The sequence below is a fragment of the Eschrichtius robustus genome, chromosome 17 (assembly GCF_028021215.1).
Source record: "Eschrichtius robustus isolate mEscRob2 chromosome 17, mEscRob2.pri, whole genome shotgun sequence".
NCBI classification, from domain to species: Eukaryota; Metazoa; Chordata; class Mammalia; order Artiodactyla; family Eschrichtiidae; genus Eschrichtius; species Eschrichtius robustus.
The window spans coordinates 12,882,038-12,901,710 of NC_090840.1; the positions used below are offsets into that span (position 1 = coordinate 12,882,038).

Below are 19,673 nucleotides of genomic sequence, written 5' to 3' on the forward strand. Positions count from 1 at the left end.
ATATTAGTTTCAACAAGCATTTTTTGGTATACCTACTCTGTAAAGAGACATTTGAGGCTCCTGTTCTTAAATTTGAAATCTTATGGCGAGTCTCATAACCTAGTGTTGATAAAAATATCATTTGGCAAGAGAAACCAGTTTTGTTTCCCTTTGAGTAGGACTTTTTTTTTCTGCACCACACGGGGCTTACCAGATCTCAGTTCCCGGACCAGGGATTGAACCCAGGCCATGGCAGTGAAAGCCCGGAATCGTAACCACTAGGACACCAGGGAACTCCCAGGAATTTTTTAAGTTGGAAATTTTACCTCATTTTATTTCACTGTCAATTTTACATTTAATAGTTTAAACAGTTTTATTATAGATCCTTAAATGTAACTTTTTTTAAATTTCTGGGTGTTCTTGTCTTTTCTATGAATTTCACTCTCTGTAGTCTTCACCAGCAACTGTGGTTTAATCATTCAGTAAAAGAGAAGAATCATTAACTAGGAGAAAATGTCAAATCTAAAAATGAAAGAGTCAGCCCTTATCTATCTTGACAGAAGTGGAGGCCTCCAGAAGTTCATAGACAATTGCAAATCCTACAATGGTATGTTCAGCAAAGTTGACTTTATTTTAGAAACTTTAAAGTCCTACGTATAACTGTCCTCATTTTTATATTTGTGTATTTTTACAGATTCAAAACAAAGTTATGCTGTCTATCGATTCAGTATTTTAATAAATCCCTCTGATATTATTGAGTTGGATGCTGAACTTGGAAATCATATTTTACACCAGCCTTTAAAAGCTGCTCAAGTTTTTCAATCAGTAAGTTAAAGAAAGAAATAATTTTATGCCACATGGAATTTTTGCTAACTTCTTTGGTATTTTGTTTGAAATCACAGGTCTGTTTTATTGCTGTTAAGACTCTCTCATTAATTGGACAATTACAGACTGAAGCTCAAGTAAGTTTTAGTTAAATTTAACAAAGAAAACTAAGGTACAATACTTTCAAGATACCTTGTAAATAAATATTTTTATATTCATATATATTTTTTGTTTAAACATATTTTCAAAGTTTAATAGATTATCTACATACGCATCTTTACTTCCTGTTTTATCACTTATAACATTAAACATTTTTATAATAAAACATTTCAAACATACCCCCAAATAAAGAGAATAATACAGTGAACCTCCATATATCTATCGCGCAGATTTCATAGTTTGCAATATTTTGCCATACTGGCATCGTCACTTTTTTTCTGAAATGTTTTAAAGCAAATCTTTAAAATACATTCTGTGTTTCACCCCTACATACTTTGGTATGTATCAACCTCTAAAAATTGTGGACATTTTTGTTATATAACCCTAATGCCATTATTACCATTTACAAAAAAAAAAATAATACTTCCTTGGTATCATCTAATATCCAGTCCATATTGAAATTTACCCAATCGGGGTCTCAAGACTGTCTCACAGTTGATTTGTTCAAGTCAGGACTAAAACAAGGTACACACATTATAACTGGTTCTTACATCTCCCTAAGTCTCTTTTAATCTAGAGCCATTTCCTCCCCCTCCTTTTTTATGCCATTGAATTTTTGAAGAAACTAGTTAACTGTCCTGTAAAATGTCTCATAATCTGGACTTGTCTGATTATGTTCTTGTAGTATTTAACTTATACCCCTAGACACCAAATTTCTGGAAAAAAACGTTGGCTCTAAAGACTTGCTTAGATTCAAGTTCAACTCATTTTGATGAGAATATATCATAGTGTCATGTGTTTCATACTGCCCTACATTAGGAGAACTGTCCTATTTGTTATCCCACTTCTAGCAATGCCACAATTGATCAGTGGGTGCAGATGATGTCAGTCTGATCCCTCCAATATACAGTCTCCCACCAACTGTCACCTAATGGTTTTTGCAGCTATTGATAGTCACTGCCTAGATTCCATTACTTCATTAGGAGTTTCAAAATTGTGGTTTTCCTAATTTTAGCAAACCTTCTATATTTATTAGCTGAAACTATCCTGTAAGAGAAGTTTTTCCTCTCATCAACTATTTGGTTACCCTGCAATACAATTTGTACAGGAAAAGCAGAAGAAATGTTTGATTCTTTCCATTTATAAATTTTCAGAGTGATGAGTTGAAATATAGCAGCCTCCAATGATGACCAATATTTTTTGTTTGTTTTTCCTTTTTTAAACTATGAAGAATTACATGAATTTTTAAATATATCTGATAGGTTTCAATGAATCTTTGTCATTCTTTTTGATGCTTATATTATCTAACTTTGGTCATTGGGAGCTCCTTAAAGTTTGTTCTTATGTCCTTTTGACACATTTCATTAGTTTTTAAGCCCCCCTGGTTTCTGTCACAAGGAGATGCACAAGGAGGTCCATCTGGTGTATTTTCTGCCCCAGACCTGGAATCAGCCATTTCCCCTAAGGAGCTCTGGTTCCTTTTCATGAGAAATTATATTTAGAGATCTGGGCACTAGAAGTGTTTGTTGCTATTGAGTTGTCATTGTTTTATAAATAAGTCTTTTCAGTGAATATAGCGAGGAAATGTGTATTTTTAAAGAAAAATGAGTTCATAATGATATTTTCAATTAAAATATCAGATTATAAGATTTTGCATCTTTAATTTTATATTTAAATCACTTTTCTCTTAATGCTCAAAAGATTGTTTCCTAATACTACTAACAAATTATCTGTTTGATTTAACCTACAAATATACTTACTATATTGTAATGCAAGTCCAATTGGATCTGCAATTTTTATTAATACTATTTTTGTGTTCTTATTAGATTAATATACTGCTGAAGTTAACACATTTACCTCCTCTGCCAAGTTATAGTCTTGATCTTTGTAAGTTTCCACTTGATTATACATCTCAAAGATTTTATATGATGCAAGGAATTGTGATTGCAATGACAACTGTAACCAAGTATACACAAGGTGCAAGATTTCTTTGTTCAGATGAAGCATGCCCTCTTTCAAAAGGTAAATATTAAAATGTAAAATCAAAACAATTTATTGTTTAATCTTAAATCATGTTTACAATTAGTTAAAAAACATTCACAGCATAGAAAGAATGGAGTAAAATTAGGTGTCTCCTAATGTTTACAAGTCTACTTTGCATAATCTTGAAATTCGTTCTTTCTTCCACACCTCTCCCCTATAACTTAACAGATGCTCTTGTGTTGCGAAGTACTTGTTTTTCTCACACGCTGTTTCATGACTGTTCATGCTGTTCCCTCTCCATGTAATGTCCTCTCTCAACCCTTTGGCTTAACTTCCAGGACATCTTTTCCATTCATCCCCACCTCTTATTGGGTTGGATGCCTCTCCTCTCTGCTCTCTGAACACTTTGTATATGAATACTGCATATTGAAATTATCTGTTTCTTATTGCCACCTATTGAAATTGTGTGCTTAAGTATCCATATCACTAGTGCCTGGCAAGAAATAGCCATGCAATAAATTGTTAATTGAACTGCTATGAACCCACATGCAAAACTGATCTAATTGTATGTTGAATTAGATTCATTTTAAAGGACTGAAAATGGAAAGCTAAATCTGAAGGCAAATTTAGCTTAACTCTATTTTCTTTCAGGATTTCAGTATATAAGAGTGCATGTGCCTGGTGCTACAGAATCTGCAACAGTAAGAAATGACTTTTTGTGTAATCTATGTTCATCTTCGCTTCAAGAAGACAGAAAGTTTAGAGTACTTGGTGGTAAAAATGCATTTACGTTTTACAATTACAATTTTTAAAATAATGTCTGATATTTTAATGTGGAAATTAAATTGAATATATATTCTAATAACTGATTCTTTTTTACTCTTTGCCTTAAGATAAACAGATAGTTGAAATAATTACCACAAAGGCTCTTCGTGCTTTTCAAGGATATTCTAACAACCAGCCATTTAGGTTTCAATCTCTCACAATCTTCCTCAGAGGTAAGTAAGTTCTGTTTGCACTAAAATATATAAACTATATAATTGACTTGTTTATGCTTATATATTATAAATGGTACTTCAAAAGCTTGAAAATCATAGGTCTTCTCTTTCTTGAGTATTTTAAAGAGTCATATTTAGCTAATATAACAATTATTCATTCAGTCATACAACATTCACTTAAGATATTAGCACCTGCTATGTCTCAAGCACTATGCTAAGTCTCAGGGTCACAATTATTTACAGTAATAATCTCCCATTATTGTATGTGTATGTCTTATATAAATATTGGAATTATTTTTTTTAAATATAAGCTTCAGGAGGGTAGGGACTTGGGTTTTTTACTGCACATAGTAAAAACTCAATAAATATTTGTTAAATAAATGAATGAGCATCGACATATGATTAACTGTTGAGAACTGCATGGGTAAAGACCTGTGAGTAGACAGATTCTGCCATAAAGGAGGAAATCATTATCAGTATCAATCACCCAGGGAAGAGTGTTGTTGAGAAACCAGAACTGTGAAAATGAGGATGGGGTTCAGTCTCTTTTCTTGGGCTAAAATTGGAAGAATTAAACTTTTTGTAAAGAGAGATCTTGAATGTCAACCATGTGTAGGAAACTCAAGGGTTAGAAAGCAGAGACTCAAACAAGAAGTCTTTTCACCATGGCCTGGCAAGGACAAGGCAGGCATGTAAGCCCAGATCATAATAGGTAATTTTTAATATCAATTACTATGTGCCAGGCACTTTTACATATATTAACTCATTTAGTCACAGCAACTCTTTCAAGTAGGTTCTATTGTTATGTCCATTTTACAATGTGGAAATGGACGCACAGAGAAGTTAAGTAACTTTTCCAAGGTTACACAGCTAGTACATGGCACAGCCATGATTCAAACTCAGGCATTCTAGCTTCAAAGTCTATGATTTTAACTACTTAATTCTATTACATACAAACCATACATTACAATATAGAAATACATGTGACTATCCAACTTATATTTTAGTACAAAACCCTTTATTCAAATAAACTCTTAATAGAACCCAAATACATTTTTAGAAGTTAAATTAATAAAAGCAGGCCTTTGGGGGTTATCAGGAGAGATACCCAGACTTCCCAGCCTCCTAGCCTTCCTCTTGACCCTTTCTTGACTTCAGGACACATCCATCAAACTGTAAGATTCCAAGGAACAGTTGAAAAATGATTTGCTTTAATTTTCTCCTTGTAATTCATACTGTATCCTTCAGGGGTCTTTTGGGGGGCAGGGCAGGGGGAATGTTTGTTTATTTGGTTTGGGGTTTTTATTTTCTCAAATCTTGGGGCTGATTCTTCCCATCTAGGTCTACAGGGTATATCAGTATGCTCTCTGGATCTAAAAGAGAGAGAGAGACAGAGAGAGAGAGAGAGAAACAGAGAGGAGGAAAAAAATGGAGATCAGTGTTTGATCACAGAGGGAAGTTAATCCTTGCTCCTCCTTGTAAGCCTTTCTTTCATAGTTTTACAACCATCCAAATTCTAACTGTATAATGGAGGATCAAGATTTTTAACGTATGTTTTTTAGAATAAATTTTGAACTTGTGCAAAAGCTTTGCTCCATCTGTAGAGGTGAGAGAGGAACCTATTAAAGTGTCTTTTGGGTAGACTTTATTTATTTATTTATTTTGATTCAAAAGAGTTTATTTGTATTACAAATGGATATATTTTCATTGACGGTATTTGTTTTTCTTTTTTTTAAATTAATTTTTATTGGAGCATAGTTGCTTTACAATGTTGTGTTAGTTTCTACTGTACAGCAAATGAATCAGCTATACATATACATGTATCCCCTCTTTTTTGGATTTCCTTCCCGTTTAGGTCACCACAGTGCATTAAGTAGAGTTCCCTGTGCTGGGTAGACTTTAGACATGAGCAGACCCAGATGGGAATTTCAGTTGTGCTACTTAACTACTTAGCCTGGTGCAAATCACTTAACCTCTCAGTTTCTTCATATATAAAGTGGGGATAACAATATCTGTCTTATAGTTTACAATTAGATAATGTATATAAAAGTGACTTGCCTATATTATATACTGTGAATAATACTTTTTAAAATGATTTTCTTCCCAAATAAAATTATTACTTATAAGGTCATTTTTATTAACATCTCTTGTCATTTAATGGAAAGATGTTTCATTTTAAACACAATGATCTTGTTTTGCCTTTTGACTATTATAGGAGACTATCTAGTTACTATGTCACATGCTTCTTGAAGTTAATTCATCATCACCTATAAGTATCAAAATTTATCAGCAATAAAATTTTCTCAATTTACATTATTAATGCCACTCAATATGCATAGTATACTAAACAAAAGTAACTACTTAGCAACTAACTGAACTACTTGTTACTGTTTTTATTTTTTTTTAATTTTTTATTTTATATTGGAGTATAGTTGATTAACAATGTTGTGATAGTTGCAGGTGTGCAGCAAAATGATTCAGCTATACATACACATGTATCTATTCTTTTTCAAATTCTTTTCCCATTTAGGTTGTTACATAATATTAAGCAGAGTTCCCTGTGTTATACAGTAGGTCCTTGTTGGTTATCCATTTTAAGTATAGCAGTGTGTACATGTCAATCCCACACTCCCTAACTATCCCTTCCCCCCCCCACTTCCCTCCTGGTAGCCTTAAGTTCATTCTCTAAGTCTGAGAGTCTGTTTCTGTTTTGTAAATAAATTCATTAGTGTCATTTCTTTTTAGATTCCACATATAAGCAATATCATACGATAGTTCTCTTTCTCTGTCAGACTTACTTCATTCAGTATGACAATCTCTAGGTCCATCCATGTTGCTGCAAATGGCATTATTTCACTCTTTTTAACGGCTGAGTAATATTCCATTGTATATATGTACCACATCTTCTTTATCCATTCCTCTGTCGATGGACATTTAGGTTGCTTCCATGTCTTGGCTATTGTAAACAGTACTGCAGTGAACATTGGAGTGCATGCATCCTTTCGGACCATGTTTCTCTCCAGATATATGCCCAGGAGTGGGATTGCAGGATCATATGATAGTCCTATTATTAGTTTTTTAGGGAACCTCCATACTGTTCTCCATAGTGGTTGTATCAATTTACATTCCCACCAGCAGTGTAGGAGGGTTCCCTTCTCTCCACACCTTCTCCAGCATTTGTTGTTTGTGGATTTTTTTGATGATAGGCATTCAGACTGGTGTGAGGTGGTATCTCATTGTAGTTTTGATTTGCATTTCTCTAATAATTAGCAATGTTGAACATCTTTTCACGTGCTTCTTGGCCATCTGTATGTCTTCTTTGAAGAAATGTCTATTTAGGTCTTCTGCACATGTTTTGATTGGGTTGTTTGTTTTGATGATATTAAGCTGCATGAGCTGTTTGTAAATTTTGGAGACTAATCCCTTGTCGGTCACATCATTTGCAAATATTTTCTCCCATTCTGTGGGTTGTCTTTTCATTTTGTTTATGGTTTCCTTTGCTGTGCAAAAGCTTTTGAGTTTAATTAGGTCCCATTTGTTTATTTTTGTTTTTATTTCCATTACTCTGGGAGATGGATTGAAAAAGATATTGCTGTGATTTATGCCAAAGAGTGTTCTGCCTATGTTCTCCTCTAAGAGTTTTATAGTGTCCAGTCTCACATTTAGGTCTTTAATCCATTCTGAGTTTATTTTTGTGTATGGTGTTAAAGAATGTTCTAATTTCATTTATGTATATGTACCTGTCCAGTTTTCCCAGCATCATTTACTGAAGAGACTGTCTTTCCTCCATTGTATAGTCTTATCTCCTTTGTCATAGATTAATTGACCATAGGTGCATGGGTTTATTTCTGGGCTTTCTATCCTGTTCCATTGATCTATATTTCTATTTTTGTGCCAGTACCATACTGTTTTGATGACTAGAGCTTTGTAGTATAGTCTGAAGTCAGGGAGCCTGATTCCCCCAGCTCTGTTTTTCTTTCTCAAGATTGCTTTGGCTATTTGGGGTCTTCTGTGTCTCCATACACATTTTAAGATTTTTTTGTTGTAGTTCTGTGAAAAATGCCATTGATAATTTTATAGGGATTGCATTGAATCTGTAGATTGCCTTGGGTAGTATAGTCACTTTGACAGTATTGATATTAATGCCACTCAATATGCATATTATACTAAACAAAAGTAAATACTTAGCAACTAATTGAACTACTAAATTGTTACTGGTTTTAGATCTTTGAACCATATGATCATGTAAAAGTTTTGTTTAGTAAATAGTTATTTTCTCTTGTGTTTAATAATTTTAGATGAATTAGTGAATGAAATGAATATAGGAAATGAGTATAAGATTATTGGAATTCCAACCTGTATAAAAACATCACAAACTACTCTCTGTATAGAGGCAAATAATATCACTTTTTTCAAGCCAAAAGGTAAGAAAAATGTTACTATCATATATTAACAAATATTTAAATTTCAATCCATTTGTTCAGGAAATAAGTATTGGTTGCCTATGTGCTGGGCACTCTTCAAAGCACTAGGGATACAGTTGTGATGAGGACAGTCAGGGTTCCTACTGTTAAATCATATGGTAGACAGTCAGTAAATCTGTAAACTAATTAATAAGACAATTTCAGATAATAAATGCTGCAAAGGAAATAAAGCAAGATAATGTAAAACCTTGCCCACAGGAAGGACTCCTTTCTTTTGGCTAAACCTTATTTAGATTTTTTTTTTTTAATAATTACCAACAAGAAAAATGTTTTAAGATGCCAAGAGTTAGAGATTAGTTTGAAGGTTTTTCTATCCATCCCTTTGTTTTCTAGCTAAGTAACTGTTGTGGTCTGAGAAAAAGAGGCCAATAAAATGGCATCCTTTTCCTCAGCTGAGTTTTGAATGAATCGAGAAATAAGACAAAAGAGAAAGGCAGTTGGGGGCCAAAATATCACCCTTATTACTGATAATTCCCTTGCAACCTAATTAAGAATTAAGTAAACAAAAGTGGAGAGCAGACCTATGCTTAACTTGGCACGCAAGTATCTAAATATAGGACAGGCTAGTTAAATCTTAAATAATGAAGTTAGATTTTTTTTTTTCTTTTTGTATTCCCTAGATAACCATCTGCAATAACAGAGGCCCAAGTTGAATTTAAATGCAATGGATTCTAGATACCTCTGCTTATTTTGAAGAGAAAGCTTTATTTATTTATTTATTTTTTGGCTGCAATGTGTGGTTTGTGGGGATCTTAGTTCCCCGACCAGGGATCGGGCCCGTGCCCCCTGCTTTGGAAGCACAGAGTCCTAACCACTGGACCACCAGGGAATTCCTGAGAAAAACTTCTTAAAAGAATAAAAATATTGAAGAAAGAAAGTACTAATGAACAATAGGCATTTTAAAGATATTTAAAATATTTTCTTCTGTGAAGTGCTTTAAGATTTACTGATTTGGTGGCAGAACATGACATATATGTAGGTGAAGTGTGCTTTCTCCTGCTGAACTCTAGAATTAGGCAGATTTAACCACCCAAATGTGGCAAGAGCTACACTAATGTAGGCCTCCCTTGGTCCATGGGCATCGATGAGTAGAAGAAATCATTGCCCTGTGATGACAGCCCAAGAGGAAGGAGAAAGGGACTGGGTTACATGTGCGCAGCTGTTTCTCCCAAACTGACTAACTGGATTAAATCACTCATCTCTTTCAGGAGTTGGGCAGAATAAGGTAGTGGAGAAGGTCTAGAATGTTACAGTATATGTTGAAGTCATAGAGTATAAATCTCCCCTTTTAACAGCAATAATCAAGTATTTCCCATTCTGCTTTTTAGACCTCACTAAAGGTGATAATATTTCGAACATAGATATGTGGAAGCAAACACTGCAGTACAAGAGCCCCATGATCTGGCTTTGCTCACATAGGTCTTAAAAGGAAAAAATGAGAGATTTGCTTGCAACCCACAGCCAGTCTATGTGGGCACACAGGTTAACTGCTTCTTCTTACTGCATTCCTTGGGATAGAAATGATAGACCAGAGTGACCTCCAATCATAATTTAATATCATTGTAATAATTTGAATGTGGCATCATTAAAAGAACTGCAATTTGATAATATTTTAGATAAATGGAATTAGATGTCTATAATATCATTTTCTGGTTTTAAAAAACTTTTTTTAACATATATGTTAATATTTACTTTCAGTTCCTTCAGGAATTAGCGACAATTTCAGTTGTCTCCTCTCTTTGACTTCCAGCTCCTACTGGAAGTTTACAGCAATACTTGCCAATATCTTTGCATCACAAATTGTTCCTCCTGGGACTTACAGTTTGCTCAAGCTCTGTTTGTTGATGAGTCTAGTACAGACAAGTGACCGTAACAAGGAACTGGAAGATTGCCTGGATCTTTTAATTATAACAAGTGATATTCTACTCGTAGACAGGTAAAATATATGACATTATGAATTGGTCACAGATTTGCGTACATCTTTTCCATGAGCATTATTACAAGGCAAATATTTGGAATTTATCTGAGCAGTATAAATATTTAAATAAACTTTTATCAATGAAGTTCAAAACTTTTTAAAACATGAATTCAGAAATGGGATATTTGCTTTCAACATTTTGAGAATCTAACCACTCGAAGTTTCAACTTGTTTCCCCACTCAGACCTTTTAAAACAAATGCCTCCTTTGCAGGCTTCCTTTTCCCCCATTCCCTAGATCAGTGTTCTGCTTTTGTACTTTGTTTTCACTTCAAAATAATCTCCCCGCTAGAGCTAACAAGCTGTTTTCTTCTTTTTCTTCAAGATTCCATTCAATAATATTGATTCACTGCGCCCAAATAAGCCTGTTAAAAGTGCCAAAATTACTGTTTTGGGTGTGTCACTCTAACCTTGGAGTAAGCCTCTACTCAGCATATTGGGGCTCCCCACTAGCAAGTACCCTTTTTAAAAAGTTACTTAAATGTTCAAAAAGCTAGGAATAAGCTTCATATATTAAAATCATGTATGCAAGTATAAAGCAAAAACAAATTTATGGAATGAATTTTAAATTAAAAAAATAAAATTCAGATTAGCTCTAACTTAATTGGACAGATGATGTTTTGCTAAAATTAAAATTAAATCACAATGTAAATATAGTGCTAACTGCTACAGATTGTACCAATTTAATCTTACACTAACAAGCATGAGAATATTTGTTTCCTAACAGCCTCACCAACACTGGGTATTATCAAACTTTAAAATTTTGCCATTTGATGGATGGAAAGTGGTATTTTATTTTAATTTGCATTTCTTTAACTAGAAGTAAGTTTTAGCATCATTTAGAATTTGTTAAACACTTTTTATTATTTTTCTATGAACTCCTTGACCATTGTCCATTTTTTAAATTAAGTTGTTTATTTCTTACTGATTTGTGATACCTCTTGTAAATTAAAGCCTTTGTCTCTCTTTCTGTTTGTCATTAACCTTTTCCTGTGGTATTTGGGGCTGTATGAGAGATTTGGTGTTTTGTTTTGTTTTTTAGGTAAAATTTACAAAAATAAAGTGAAGTAATCAGATCTTAGGTATACAATTCGATGAGTCTTGACAGATGCATACATTCCTATAGCCATCACCTCAATAAGATATAGAACATTTCCGTTTTCCTTTACCTTGGAAAGGGCCTTCATTTTCTCTTCCAATTAGTTCCTATCTCCACGGGTGATTTCTGTCACCATAGGTTAATTTTCCTGTTCTTGAACTTCGTATAACTAGGATCATACGGTGCACACTCTTTTGGGTCTAGCCTCTTTCACTCAACATGTTTTTGAGATTGGCCCTGTTGTGTGTATCAGAAGTTCATTGTTTTTATTGGTGAGTAGTGTTCCATTATATGAATATACCAGAATTTGTTTATCTGTTCTCCTAGTGATGGACATTTGGGTTTTGCATGTTTTTTTTTTTTTTAATTATTAAAGCAAAGTCCTAGGACAGGGCATGGCACACAGAAGATGATCAATTGATATTTGACAAATGAATCAATGAATGGATTTGTGACTTTTTTTTTTTTTGGCTGCGTTTTGGGTCTTCATTGTTGCGTGTGGGCTCTCTCTAGTTGCAGTGAGCGGGGGCTACTCTTAGTTGCGGTGCGCGGGCTTCTCGTTGCGGTGGCCTCTCTTGTTGCAGAGCATGGGCTCCAGTAGTTGTGCCCGTGGGCTCAGTAGTTGTGGCTCACAGGCTCCAGAGTGCAGGCTCAGTAGTTGTGGCGCACGGGCTTAGTTGCTCCAAGGCATGTGGGATCTTCCTGGACCAGGGCTTGAACCCATGTCGCCTGCATTGGCAGGCTGATTCTTAACCACTGCACTACCAGGGAAGCCCTGGGTTTTGCATGTTTTGACTATGTAAGTAAGGCTGCTATAAATATCTCTTGTTCAAGTCTTTTTGTAGACCTAGGTTTTCATTATCTTGGATAAATACCTAGGAGTGGAATTATTGTGTCATAAGGTAGGTTTATATAACTTTATAAGAAACTGCCAAACAGTTTTTCAAAGTGGTTGTACAATTTTACCTTCCTAACAATGAGTTAAGGTTCCAGTTGTTTCTATCCTCACCAACAACCAGTGTGGTCAGTCTTTCTCAATTTAGCCATTCTAGGGCATGTGAAATGGTGTCTCATTACGGTTCTAAGTTGCATTTCCCTGATGACTACTGATTCAAGCTCTTTTTCATGTGCTTATTAGCTACTCATGTATCTTCTTTTCTGAAGTGTCAAGTCCTTTGCTCACTTTTAAATGGGGCTCTTCCATATGCACATCTGTTGTCACATATGTATCATGAAATTTTTCTCCCAGTCTAAAGCTTGAGTTTTTTTTTCTTAAAGATATCTTTGTTGAGCAGACCTTTTAGTTTAGGTTATTATTTTCTTTTATGTTTAGTGTTTTCTGGGTTCTGTTTAAGAAATCTTTGTCTACCCCAAGGTCATGAAGATATTCTTTTATGTTTTCTTCTAGAATATTTGTTTTTACATTAGGTCTGTTTGCTATTACAAGTCAATTTTTGTATATGATACAAGGTAGGAGCCAAGATTAATATTTTTCCTATGCATTTATCTAATTTTTCCATACCATTTGTTTAAAAGACTTTCCTTTCCCCATTGAATTGCTTTGCTACCAATGTTGAAAATTAGTTGAACTGGTTATAAACTAGGTGTAAAATTGAACTGGGTATATATCTATTTAAATGTTCTTTTCTGTTATTTTGACCTTTATGTCTATAATTATGCCTCACATTCTTGATTATTGTAGCTCTATATTAAGTTTTGAATCAGGTAGTGCAACTTTATTCTTCATTTTTAAGATTTGTTTGCACTATTTTAGGTCATTTACATTTTCTTATAAAGTTTAGGATCTATATGTTAACATCAGCCTCCATCCCCATCACCCCCAAAGAGCCTTTAAGGATTTTGATGGAACTGCATTTAACTTATAAATCAATTTGGGAAGAATTTACATCTTAACAATGTTGAGTCTTCCAATCTGTGAATATGGTATATATCTCCATTTATTTAAATCTTAATTTAATTTCTTTCAGCAATGTTTTGTAAAGGTCATGCACATAATTTAAGTTGATTTCTAAGTATTTGGTATTTTTGATGCTATTAAAAATGGTAGTGTTTTATTAATTTTATTTTTCAAATATTTGCTGTGAGTATATAGAGATACAATTGATTTTTGTATTTGGATCTTTTACTCTGTGACCTTGTATCAGTAGTTCAAAAAATTCCTCAGCTGATTCCAATGATTAGCCAAGTTTGAGGCCCATTGTTCTATATAACTAGGTTCTCAGCCTGACTGCATGTTAGAATCATCTGGGATAATATTAAAAAAAAAATTTATGACTGTGGCTCACCCCTAGAGATTCTAATTTACATCATTTGGGGTGGGGCTTGGCATTAGAATTTTTTTAAAAACCCAGGCAATTTTTTTTTGTTAAAGTATAATTGACATGCAATATCATGTTCGTGTACATCATAGTGATTCAATATTTATATACATTTCAAAATGGTCACCACAATAAGTCTAGTTACCATCTGTCACCATACAAAGTTATTACAATATTATTGACCATATTCTCTATGCTGTACCTTACATCCTCGTGACATTTATTTTATAACTAGAAGTTTGTACCTCTTAATCGCTTTTACTTATTTCGCTTTCCCAATCCCCCTCCCCTCTGGCAGCAACAGGTTTGTTTTCTATATCTATTCTGTCTTGTTTTGTTTGTTCATTTGTTGTTTTTTTTTTAGATTCCACATATAAGTGAAATCGTATAATAATTATCTTTTTCTATCTGACTTACTTTACTTAGCATAATACCCTCTAGGCCCATCCATGTTGTCACAAATGTCAAGATTTCATACTTTTTATTGCTGAATAATATTCCATTATATATATACCACATCTTCTTTATCAATTCATCTATTGATAGACACTTAGGTTGTTTCCATATCTTGGCTATTGTAAATAATGCTGCAATGAACATAGGGGAGCATATATCTTTTCTAATTAGTGTTTTTGTTTTCTTTGGATTAATACCCAGAAGTGGAATTGCTGGATCATATGGTAACTCTATTTTTAGTTTTTTGAGGAACCTCCTTACTGTTTTCCACAGTGGCTGCAACAATTTACATTCCCACCAACAGTGCATAAGGAGTCCCTTTTCTCCACATTCTTGCCAACGCTTGGGTTGTTTTTTGTTGTTTTTTTGTCTTTTTGATAACAGCCATTCTGACAGGTGTGATGTGATATCTCATCATGGTTTTGATTTGCATTCCCCTGATGAGTAGTGATTTGACCATCTTTTCATGTGCCTGTTGGTTCCCCAGGTGATGTTAATGTGAGCTAGGGTTGAGAACCACTGCTCTATAGGCTTGCAAATTTTCTTTCTAAATCTTACTCACCCATTTTATATATCTTCAAATTAGCATCTAAATTCTTTGGAATGACACATACACTAGACATTTTATAGCATCTGCCTATCCACATTTAAGAGATACTCCTTCACCCTCTTTGTACCGTATCTCTGCTCATCATAGTAGATTGCACCAGCAAGCTATGATTTCTGTGGCAAGGATTTAAAAGCTAAGCTAAGATAATCATATTCCTTTCTTATAATTTAAGTTTGAGAAATGAAGAGGGTGAGGCAATTGGCAAAGAGATTAGAAAGCAAAAGGATGTATCAAGAGTTATCTTGGGCTTCCCTGGTGGCGCAGTGGTTGAGAATCTGCCTGTCAATGCAGGGGACATGGGTTCGAGTCCTGGTCTGGGAAGATCCCACATCCCGCGGAGCAGCTAGGCCCGTGAGCCACAATTACTGAGCCTGCGCGTCTGGAGCCTGTGCTCCGCAACAGGAGAGGCCGCGATAAGAGAGGTCCGTGCACCGCGATGAAGAGTGGCCCCCACTTGCCACAACTAGAGAAAGCCCTCACACAGAAACGAAGACTCAACACAGCCATAAATAAATAAATAAATAAAATTTTTAAAAAAAGAGTTATCTTGATACATAGGTAGCAGGGGTAGTCATGATGAACTATTGGCAAGCCTAAATGCAAAAATTTTGAATAAACAAAAGAAAGCAATTCATAAAAAAAGGAAGTCCCCATTCAAATGTCATTCCTCTATAGCTTTCTCTGACTTCCATCCAGGAGGAAATAATGATCTTTTATGGATGTCCTCATGACATTATTTTAGTACTTATCACATCGTGTTTTAGTTTTTTGTCACATCTCTCTAGGCTGTGAGCTTTCCAAGTTAAGGACCAAGACTCATATATATATATATTGTTAATAACCTGAGACAATACATAGCAAAGACAAATTCTTTTTTTTTTAAATTAATTAATTTTTTTTTTGCTGCACTGGGTCTTTGTTGCTGCGTGTGGGCTTTCTCTAGTTGCGGTGCACGGGCTTCTTGAGGGCTACTCTTCGTTGCAGTGAGCGAGGGCTACTCTTCGTTGCGGTGCACGGGCTTCTCATTGCGGTGGCTTCTCTTGTTGCGGAGCACAGGCTCTAGGCGTGTGGGCTTCAGTAGTTGTGGCATGCGGGCTCAGTAGTTGTGGCTCACAGGCTCTAGAGCACAGGATCAGTAGTTGTGGCGCACGGGCTTAGTTGCTCCGCGGCATGTGGGATCCTCCTGGACCAGGGCTCAAACCCGTGTCCCCTGCATTGGCAGGCAGATTCTTAACCACTGCACCACCAGGAAAGTCCTACATATACGTTTTTATCCATAGCACTAGTGCTCAACAGACATTGAATCAAATTAAATCTAATTGTATAGCTATTATGCATTATGACTTCTGAAAATCAAATATTAAATAATAGTAATGAATAATTTATTTTTTCCCTTAGGCTTTTGAATTTTAGTATAAACCTTGTGCCCCGTGGTATACGTCATCCAGTCTCTACTGAAATTTTTCCTACTCTATCCAGGAATAAGTATGGAACTGGAGCAGTTAGCATTCAAGCTGGCAGTGCTTTGCTAGCTAAAGGTGGTATCTGCTTTATAGGAGACTTGGCTTCACACAAGAAAGATAAACTTGAACAGCTTCAATCAGGTAAACAGTATTTTTTCAAATTAATTTTCACCTGTTTAACTTATAGTCTCATTAGTGTCAAGGGGTTACTTAACAATTAAGATTGTATTGTACACATTTTAGGAAGAGAGAAATTATATTAAATGACATTTCTCATTTTACCTTTATAAATAAAAACAGAGGAATTTAATGTGCAACATTAAATCAGTTGTGCTAACACATGAGTTTGTATTAGGTCAGATTTATTTCGTTTTCTTGTCTTATTGCATTAGCTAGGACTTCCAATATGATGTTGAAAAACAGTGGTGAGAAGGAACATCCTGATCTTGTCTTGCTCCTGATCTTAATAGGAAAGTTTCACGTTTCTCACCGTTGAGTATGATGTTAGCTGTAGGTTTTTTGTAGAAGTTCTCTTGCAAGTTGAAGGAATTCCCCTCTATTCTTAATCTACTAAGAGTTTTTTAATAATGAATTGGTGCTGAATTTCATCAAATGCTTTTTCTACACCTATTGATATGATAATGTGATTTTTCTTCTGTAGCCTGTTGATATTATGGATTACATTAATTGATTTTCAGATGTTGAACCAGCTTTGCATACCTAACATAAACCCTACCTGGCTGTGGTGTATAATTCTTTTTATACATTGTTGGACTTGATTTGCTATTATGTTGTTGAGGATTTTTGCCTGTATATTCACAAGAGATATTGGTCTGTAGTTTTCTTTTTTTTTTTTTTTTTTTAAGCTCAGGTGTGTGGGCCTTTTTTTTTTTTTTTTAATTTTGTTACATAGGTTTTTTTTTTTTCTTTTATTTATTATTTATTTATTATTTATTTTTGGCTGTGTTGGGTCTTTGTTTCTGTGTGAGGGCTTTCTCTAGTTGCGACAAGCGGGAGCCACTCTTCATCGCGATGCGCGGGCCTCTCACTATTGCAGCCTCTCTTGTTGCGGAGCACAGGCTCCAGACGCGCAGGCTCAGTAGTTGTGGCTCACAGGCCTAGTTTTTCCACGGCATGTGGGATCTTCCCAGACCAGGGCTCGAACCCGTGTCCCCTGCATTGGCAGGCAGATTCTCAACCACTGCGCCACCAGGGAAGCCCCTGTAGTTTTCTTATAATATCTTTTGTCTGGTTTTAGTATTAGGATAATGCTGCTTGGGCCAGATTTATAACTAACAAGGATATGGACAGATAAGTATCGGGCCAAGAGAAGTTAGGGCCTTACACTCTTGGCATACCAGCAAGAATGTGCAGCAATACGCAGGGCCCATAGCATATTGCCTCTCCCTACAAGAGAATGCAGAAATAGACCCACGCTAATATGCTTACTTGATTTTTGACCACAGCATCAAAGCAAGAAAATGGACAAAGGAAAGTTTTTTCAACAAATGATGGTGGAACATCTGGCTATATATATATGGAAAAACTTAATATTGGCTCATACCTCACAATTGTACACAATAATTAATTAAAGATGGATCATAAACCTAAATGTAAAAACTAAAATTATAAAGCTACTAGAAGAAAACATGGGAAATCTTCATGACCTTAGGGTAGGCAAAGATTTTCTAGACAAAACCCAGAAAGCAATAAACAGAAAATAATTGATGAATTGGACTTGATCAAAACTAAAAAGTTATACACATCAAAAAGGCCATTTAAAAAGTGAATAGGCAAGCAAAGAAAAAGAAAATAATTGCAATACATATATTTGACATAGGACATATACCTAGAACATAGAAACAATTCTTACAAGTCAGTAATTTCAAAAACAAAGAACCAGACAGCCTACAGAATGGGAGAAAATATTTGCAAAGGATGTGACTGACAAGGCTTAATCTCCAAAGTATACAAACAGCTCATACAACTCAACAACAAAAAAACAAACAATCCAATCAAAAAATGGGCTGAAGACCTCAATAGACATTTCTCCAAAGAAGACATACAGATGGCCAACAGGCACATGGAAAGATGCTCAACATCACTAATTATTAGAGAAATGCAAATCAAAACTATAATGAGATACCACCTCACACCAGTCATAATGGCCATCATTAAAAAGTCTACAAATAACAAATGCTGGAGAGGGTGTGGAAAAAAGGGAACCCTCCTACAGAGTTGATGGGAATGTAAGTTGGTGCAGCCACTATGGAAAACAGTATGGAGGTTCCTCAAAAAACTTAAAATAGAGTTGCCATATGATCCAGCAATCCCACTCCTGGCATATATCCAGACAAAATTATAATTCAAAAAGATATTTGCGCCCCTATGTTCATAGCAGCACTGTTCACAATAGCCAAGACATGGAAACAGCCTAAATGTCCATTGACGGATGAATGAATAAAGAAGATGTACTTTGTCAATACTACTCAGCCATAAAAAAGAATGAAATAATGCCATTTGCAGCAACATGGATGGACCTACAGATTGGCATACTAAGGGAAGTAAGGCAGACAGAGAAAGACAAATATCATATGATATCATTTATATGTGGAATCTAAAGTATGACACAAATGAACTTACCTACACAACAGAAACAGACTCATAGACATAGAGAACAGACTTGTGGTTGCTGAGGGAGGTAGGGAGGGATGGAGTGGGAGTTTGGGGTTAGCAGATGCAAACTAGTATGTATAGAACGGATAAATTATCCTACTGTATAGCACAGGGAGCTATATTCAATATCTGTGATAAACCATAATGGAAAAGAATATAAAAAAGAATGTATATTTATATATATATATATATTTCTGTACAGCAGAAATTAACACAACATTGTAAATCAAACATTCTTCAACACATACACACAAAGAACCCAGCAAAAAAATGGTCAAAAGACTTAGATAGTGACTTCACAAAGGAATGTAAACAAAATGACAAATAAGTGCATGAAAGAGTGCTTAATATCATTAGTTGGATATTGGGGAAATGAAAATAAAAACCACAATGAGATACCAATACTTACACATACTAGCAGGTGCTGCTTCATGGGCGGGGAACAAGTATAGCTCCCCCTAGAAGAGCCTGGCACTTGGTTAAAACTCTACTGTCACCATCTTCAAATTTTTAATGATTTTAGGGCTTCCCTGGGGGCTCAATGGTTAAGAATCCGCCTGCCAATGCAGGGGACACGGGTTCGAGCCCTGGTCCAGGAAGATCCCACATGCTGCATAGCAACTAA

At 35.0% G+C, this 19,673-nt stretch overlaps 1 protein-coding gene across 1 annotated transcript in view; it reads left to right on the forward strand.

The window, feature by feature from the left end:
* Positions 1–492: 492 nt before the first annotated feature.
* The window catches only part of MCMDC2 (minichromosome maintenance domain containing 2), a 35,762-nt gene continuing 16,581 nt past the window's right edge, over positions 493–19,673 (forward strand). Inside the window, exons 1-9 of the mRNA XM_068525826.1 lie at positions 493–586; positions 674–804; positions 882–941; positions 2,790–2,985; positions 3,598–3,720; positions 3,840–3,944; positions 8,243–8,368; positions 10,127–10,364; positions 16,308–16,513. Coding sequence (XP_068381927.1) covers positions 493–586; positions 674–804; positions 882–941; positions 2,790–2,985; positions 3,598–3,720; positions 3,840–3,944; positions 8,243–8,368; positions 10,127–10,364; positions 16,308–16,513 — 1,279 coding nt within the window. The remainder of the gene's footprint in view (positions 587–673; positions 805–881; positions 942–2,789; positions 2,986–3,597; positions 3,721–3,839; positions 3,945–8,242; positions 8,369–10,126; positions 10,365–16,307; positions 16,514–19,673) is intronic.